General features: G+C 39.1%; 1 protein-coding gene across 4 annotated transcripts in view; it reads left to right on the top strand.

Annotated features, from left to right (window-relative positions):
• The window catches only part of SRSF7 (serine and arginine rich splicing factor 7), a 5995-nt gene extending 877 nt beyond the window's left edge, over nucleotides 1-5118 (top strand). Inside the window, exons 2-8 of one of the 4 annotated variants that reach the window (XM_030884701.2) lie at nucleotides 434-614; nucleotides 885-1061; nucleotides 1942-2016; nucleotides 2108-2209; nucleotides 3356-3409; nucleotides 4215-4250; nucleotides 4818-5118. In XM_030884701.2, the coding sequence (XP_030740561.1) occupies nucleotides 434-614; nucleotides 885-1061; nucleotides 1942-2016; nucleotides 2108-2209; nucleotides 3356-3409; nucleotides 4215-4250; nucleotides 4818-4872 (680 nt within the window). In that variant the 3' untranslated portion in view covers nucleotides 4873-5118. Of the gene's footprint in view, nucleotides 1-433; nucleotides 615-884; nucleotides 1062-1941; nucleotides 2017-2107; nucleotides 2219-3355; nucleotides 3410-4214; nucleotides 4251-4817 lie in introns of all 4 variants that reach the window. The other 3 variants (XM_004711118.2, XM_045287010.1, XM_004711119.2) reach the window with 3 other exon arrangements.
• The last annotated feature ends 1734 nt before the right edge of the window (nucleotides 5119-6852 follow it).

Genomic DNA, 6852 nt, shown 5'->3' with positions numbered 1-6852 from the left:
TCGGACCGCGCGAGCTGTGCTAGCGTCTCGGAGGTCCTCCGGTTCCGAAGGAGCCCCGGTGGCTGCGCCGCGGTTAAGCGCTCGACTGTTCGACCAAAGGCTGAAGAGTTGAGCCCACCCTGCGGCTCCGCGGGAGAAAGAGCTGCCGGTCCGCTCCCGGAAAGCGTACGCCTCGGGAACACCCCCTATAGGCAGTTCTGTTCTGTCACTTGGGGTCGTTGTGAGAAAACAGTCCCCGGCTTGTCGGAAACACGGAGTTTCACGACTGTCGCACTTAACGGTTTAAAGAGGCAACTGTCTGAAAGCGCATTGAGCGTGCTTTGCGTAAGCTTAAGGACCACCCCGGTTTTAGATACAGAACTCAAACTTGGGGCAAGATTTTGCATCACATCCTTCTCCCCCCATTCCCCTCTCCTTTTGCGTTTTTAAACAGAGACCAAGGTGTATGTTGGTAACCTGGGGACCGGTGCTGGCAAAGGAGAGTTAGAAAGGGCTTTCAGCTATTATGGTCCCTTAAGAACAGTGTGGATCGCAAGAAACCCTCCAGGATTTGCCTTTGTGGAATTTGAAGATCCCAGAGATGCAGAAGATGCAGTACGTGGACTGGATGGGAAGTAAGTTAAGATGTCTGCATTAACTGCATGTTGCAAATATTACTGTGCTCAGCAGTGAGTTCTGCAGCCTGGAAGGTATTGTGTATGAAGAAGCTAATCATAATTTTATGGCTTAAGACCTGAATTTGAAGAGGGCTGGGAAGATGGTGTTGGAAGGCCTTAGGAGAGATAAAAGATGCTTAAATGGATAAAATGCTTTGAACGTTTTTTGCTGCTAAACCAAGGATTTACATGCTTATTTTAAACATGAGAATTCTGTTGCTTTCCTAGGGTAATCTGTGGTTCTCGAGTGAGAGTTGAGCTGTCAACAGGCATGCCTCGCCGATCTCGTTTTGATAGGCCACCTGCTCGCCGTCCCTTTGATCCTAATGATAGATGTTATGAGTGTGGAGAAAAGGGACATTATGCTTATGATTGCCACCGTTACAGCCGACGAAGGAGAAGCAGGTATTTATTTTGATACAGAAAGGGTTGGTATACTAGTTAATGGAGTAATTTTGTATTGGTGAGGGAGAAAATAATTGTTTTGTCTTTAAATTTGAATGTTAATTGTACAGGTGTATTTTACAATTTTTGTTTTAATTTTAAAATGTTAATATGTTAATAATCAACCTGGTCAAAACCTTTCAGGTTTCTTCGTTTGAGTCAGTCGCCTTGATTCAGAATGTCACGAGCCTTATGATATCATGCTGAGGCGCCTTGCAAATCCGACAATTAAGATTCTCCTAGACCTTGAGGTGATCAGCATAAGAGGCCAGATCCCCTCGAGTCATCTACACCTAGCTTCACCTTACTCTTTAAAGGGGAGAAAATTTGAGACGGTGATCGCCGTAACGTAAATTTGGCTTACAATTGGGGCCCCCTCCGGTTTAGAAAGAGGAACACCAGATTGACCACATTCCCAACTAGAAAAATCTTCTTGCGTCAATCAAGCCTCATCTGGCTCATTTGGCTGTCAGTTTGATCGTCGCTAGATTGAAGAAAACATCTAGATGCAGCGATCGGCTATAGATACTTCTAGATCGTCTAGAACTGCTAGACCATGGGCCAAAGAGGGTCGACCTGCAAACTTGCAAGGTTTATTTTAAATACACATTACAGTGATTTGTATTATGTAATTTAAGATGTAATTCAACTTTTTAACCTTTTTTAGGTAGTTTAAAAAGTAATAATAATAATTATTATTATTATAATAGGCCCCAAATTTTTAATTTCCAAATGAGACACTAAATTTAAATAGTTTGGAAATTTGATTTCAGCAAAGGCATACACATTATATAAATGAGCTGCCTTCTGACATCACATTACTTTCTAACTTGAAAAATAGGTCAAGGTCTAGATCACATTCGAGATCCAGGGGAAGGCGCTATTCTCGTTCACGCAGCAGGAGCAGAGGACACAGGTAAGAGTGAGTTGACTACAGGTTTTAAAAAATGATGAACTTTATTTGGAGGTGCCCTTCAACCATTGATTGGGTGTCATTTTCATTTTAGGTCCAGATCTGCATCTCCTCGACGATCTAGATCTGTATCTTTGCGTAGATCAAGATCGGCTTCGCTCAGACGGTCTAGATCCGGTTCTATAAAAGGATCGAGGTATTTCCAGTATGTAGCGTTTTCTCCTTTTTGGCTTATCACCATGTTGAGTGTATAAATGACCTAGGGTGACATGGATAAGAGTTTTTTTTTAAGCACAACTAAAGATTTCAAGGTTTGCTGGTGTGGCCCTGGTGATGGGGTATCTAAATAGGAATCGTTTTCACCATTTGGGCAGGCATGTTGCTATAAGCTTTTGGCATCAGACTTCATCTATAGGTATAGGTAAATATTAGCGCTAAAAGATTTGATTGCAACATTGAATAAGGCATATTAGGACCACAAAGGAAGAAGCTAGTTGAAATCTTTTTTTGGGGGGGCGGGGGGGGGGGCATGATAAAGGTTATTTGAGACTTGGGAATGTAGTTTTAGGGTAGGTACTATACATGCCCGTGTATTCTCTTAGAAAAATAACACGATGAGGGCAAGATGATCAATAACAGCACAAGGTATTTTACTATAATGATAAAGCTGTGGTCCATTTGAAAAAGATGTAGCTCTTCTAGGTCAGTGGTTCTCAACCTTCCTAATGCCACGACCTTGTAATACAGTTCCTCAAGTTGTGACCCCTCAACCATAAAATTATTTTGTTGCTACTTCATAACTAATTTTGATACTGTTATAAATCGGGTGACTGTGACCCCTGGGAAGGGTCGTTCGACTCCCAAAGGGGTCACAAACCCATAGGTTGAGAAGATGGATGCATTTAGTTTGTTCTAGCACATTTTAAGATCTTTTAAAATAAAGTGTGTTTGGGCCCAAGAGAGCATTTGACGATAACTGTTATCAGTGATTCCCATTACATGAGCTTGTGCACACACCTACCTGGTCACATCTCACCTTCACCTTCATTGCCATATTGCAGCCCATTGTTGCCCCCCACTGTCAATCCATTTTGAGGGGTCTCCTCTTTCACAGAAGTAGGATGTCCTCTATTGGTCACCTGTCATAATAGAAATAAAACATATCTTAAATCTTTGACATGCTTGTTCAAAGTAATAATTTGCCTATCTTCAACTGACAGGGCAAGAGTTGGAGCTTACTACTCAGTGTTAGTGTCTCCCAGCCAAACTAATATGGTACTTAGTAGATATTTGAAGGGATTGCTCCTATGGACTAATGGCTTAATCGTGTTTTCTTTTTAAGATCTCGTTCAAGGTCACGATCCAGATCCCGGTCTCTTTCACGACCAAGAAGCAGGTAGGCTAAAAAGGCTGATTAATACCCTCCTAGTTATATGGCACCAATATCCAAAGAGTTCAAAGTGTTTTGTATTGTTGACATATCAAGTAGCTTTAAGCCTGAGTGTTAAGTAGGAACAAAGCATATTAATTATAAATCAAACTTTGAATATAGCTTCATTGGTAAATGGCACCCTTGGTAGACTTTCTGAATAATGGAATTTGAAACTTTAGGGGAGAAAGTTTGCAGTTCATCTTGGGAATTCTAATTCTTAGAGGCCCTTGTTAGAGCTAACTACAGGTAGTCCTTAATTTTAAACAGGGCTCTGTTCTGATGACTATTGTAAGTTGGGTAAAAAATGAGTTTTCATTATCAAGAAATTAAAAAACACCCATCCAATGGATTCCGACTGATAAGACCCGATAGGTCAGGGTAGACCTGCTTCTGGGTTCAGAGACTAACTCCTCATTACTAGGATAAAAAGCGTCCGCTTTCTTAAGAAGCTTCATGGTTCTCCCAGTTATTGTGTCGGTACCATTACACGCACAGATCAGTCTGGGCTTGGAACATCTGCAAATGATGTAGCATTGTAGTACATAGTAAAAGATGTACTGCACATGAAGTTGAGGATATCGTAAGTCATGGACTACCTGTTTTTTGCATGGAGAAGTATCCGGAAATAATGCATATGGCATTAAGCACTTTCTTTTCCTCCAATTTAAGCTTAAGACAATTTGGGGGCTCATTTTTTTGTTTTCTGACTAAGATCGTAATTGGCTAGTACTAGTACCTTGGCTTAATAGAATTTCTCCTGTTTTGACAGCCGATCAAAGTCCAGATCACCATCTCCAAAAAGAAGGTAAGTTAAATAAAACGTTCTGTTTGACAAAATGTTACTGTCAAATGTGGCCTCTGCAGCTTGTTTGCTAACTGCCTACTTTGCAGTCTTTGAGCTCTTTGGAGGATTGGTGCTATATAGATAAAAGATAAGTTTTTGAAGTGACTGCTTTTTCTTAATATGTAGCTTTGAAGTGTTACTAAGATGAATTTAATTAGTCTATTAAGCTTAAATTCTACAATTTCATGGTGAATTGCATTTTTTCCCCCTGCACAAGGAAAACTATGTTAAAGGAAATGCCTACATGTGGAGCAATCCTATATTGCAAATTCACAATTACCACATACCTATACTGGATGACCAAAAATGATGCTGTACAGCTTTATCAAAAGAGGCTCTGGATTATTGAGCATATTAAATTTAAGGAGAATACATTTAAATAGGTGCTTTAGATCATTGCTCTAAGAACTTAGTCTTGGTATCTTTGGCCACTTTAAATTGAAACTGAATGTTTCCCTGACCATGTACATTAAAATAAAATTGTGAGTGGACACTAACTGGTTTTAAACCTAATGTTTTCCTTTTTAGTCGTTCCCCATCAGGAAGTCCGCGCAGAAGTGCAAGCCCTGAAAGAATGGACTGAAGCTCTCAAGTTCATCTTTTGGGAAAAGTTATTTTGTTTACATTATTATAAGGGATTTGTGATGTCTGTAAAGTGTAACTGAGGAATGGTATTCGAACCATCTAATCAAAATGGATCTGGATTATTACTCTGTAAATTCACAGCAGTAAGATAATATACATTTTTGTTGAATGTAGCTAACATCCTATGATCTGAACGTGTGGGGTTTTTATTTGGCACATTTAAATAAAATGTTTCTAACTAGAATTTTGATTTGTGTTTAATAACTTTCAATTTGGTAAACTTGATATATGAAAATTTATAATGGTGTTAAGTCTTTGAACATCATTAATTGTTTTTGTTGGCCCCAGGGCCTTACAGGGTTTTGAAATTTCTTTATTACCCTCAAAGCCATTGAGTAAGATCTGATCTTGAGGTCCCTCATAATAATAGTGTACAGTACAAGTCCTTAAGCGTCAGTGTACTTGAAGTTGGTATTAGACTTAATACTAAATCTGTCAAACTAGAGGGACTACTTACTTGCCTATGAATGAGTGGAGAGGAACTAGGCAAAGAGCTTATTGAAGTAAATGGCACAAGTAGTTGGGACTTGACACTGTAGGAAATCGGGTTTCTGAAGCAACTAAAGTTTTCAGGCTATTAGGTGTCAAAATAGAATTCCCCGTATTGGGGGGAGCCTGGTGTGCTTTTTCTTTCGACATTATTCAACCTTTTTTAAAAAATTATTCTTAATACCCCACAGCCCCCTGTGCATGTTTGAGGAGTTGTCTGAATTTAGGGCAAAACATCTTTGTAAACCAGCTTTGCAAAATTTTCGAGCCCTAATACTCTGTCCTTTAGATGTATTGCTTTACTTTGAGTAGACCTCTGTTAATTTTCTAGCAGTTTTTTAGTTCCCACCATCCAACATAATTCCTCCTATTTTGCCAGGCTGGTGCCATGAATGAAGATGTCAACCACAAATGTTATGTGAGACAAAAGCAGTTTTGTAAAATCCACTTATATTTTAGCAATTCCTCATGTAGCAAAGTTTTTCTTATAGCACCTGGTAGATCTTAGAATGTGACAGCCAGTAGTTCTTTATTCAGACTTTTTTAATCCTCTTACTAGTTAGGGTATTAACAATTGATCAACATTTTCTGGTCAAGCTTTTACCAGGTATTCTCTATCCTATGTGCAAATAGCAAAAATGAAAACTTTTTTTTTATATCACCTCTTAGCAATGCTGATGGCACAAGTGTTTGTCCTTGTCCATTTTCTTATAATGTACAACAAAACCAATAGCATTGCAATTTGGGAATGCTGGTCTGCTTCAAATTTATTTGGTGGTCTAGATTGATAACGTCAGTACAGTGGAAATATTAAGTTATGTTGTGTATAATTGGCAGGCTTATTTGTTGCGCTTGGTTAGCTTTGATTGTTATGTGTATATAAAAAGTTTACTCAATAAATCCTAGAGATTGAAAACAAATCCTGATACTCAGTTTTTGAGATGGGAGTTTGAATCAAGATTAGGAATGGTTAATCCTGTAGTTTAGGGATTGGTTAGCACCCTGAAAATTAGTGTGAAAGGGAATGGAGGAACTGCAAAAAAAAGTGTTCCAATAGAAGACAATAGTTAACATTAGTGTGGGAATGAGTGCTGGCTATCTAGACCAATACCTTTCCTTTTGACTCAGTACCTTTGTGTGTGTGGTACGTTTTATATTAGGTCTTTAAAATTGATGGTTTGACTTGAAACGTGGTGGTTCAGAATAAGCCTGGATTTTGAGTTTAGCAAACTTAACATGGTAGATGGTTGAATACTTTTGGATGTAGAACCTTATTTTGTTCTTCAATATGTCACTAAATACACTTAGTGACTATAGTGCAGGGTAGAACTCCCTAGGGTTTTGGGGGCTATAATTCATTAGTGGAGCAGAAAGCCTCAACTTTGTCCCACTAAGCCTGCTGGTGAGTTTTGAACTCCTGACCTTGTGT

Source organism: Echinops telfairi, unplaced genomic scaffold (genome assembly GCF_000313985.2).
Source record: "Echinops telfairi isolate 266 unplaced genomic scaffold, ASM31398v2 ScPeMD7_10;HRSCAF=50, whole genome shotgun sequence".
Lineage (NCBI taxonomy): Eukaryota > Metazoa > Chordata > Mammalia > Afrosoricida > Tenrecidae > Echinops > Echinops telfairi.
Note: the sequence above shows the minus strand (reverse complement) of the source record. Positions and strands in the feature narration are given on the sequence as shown.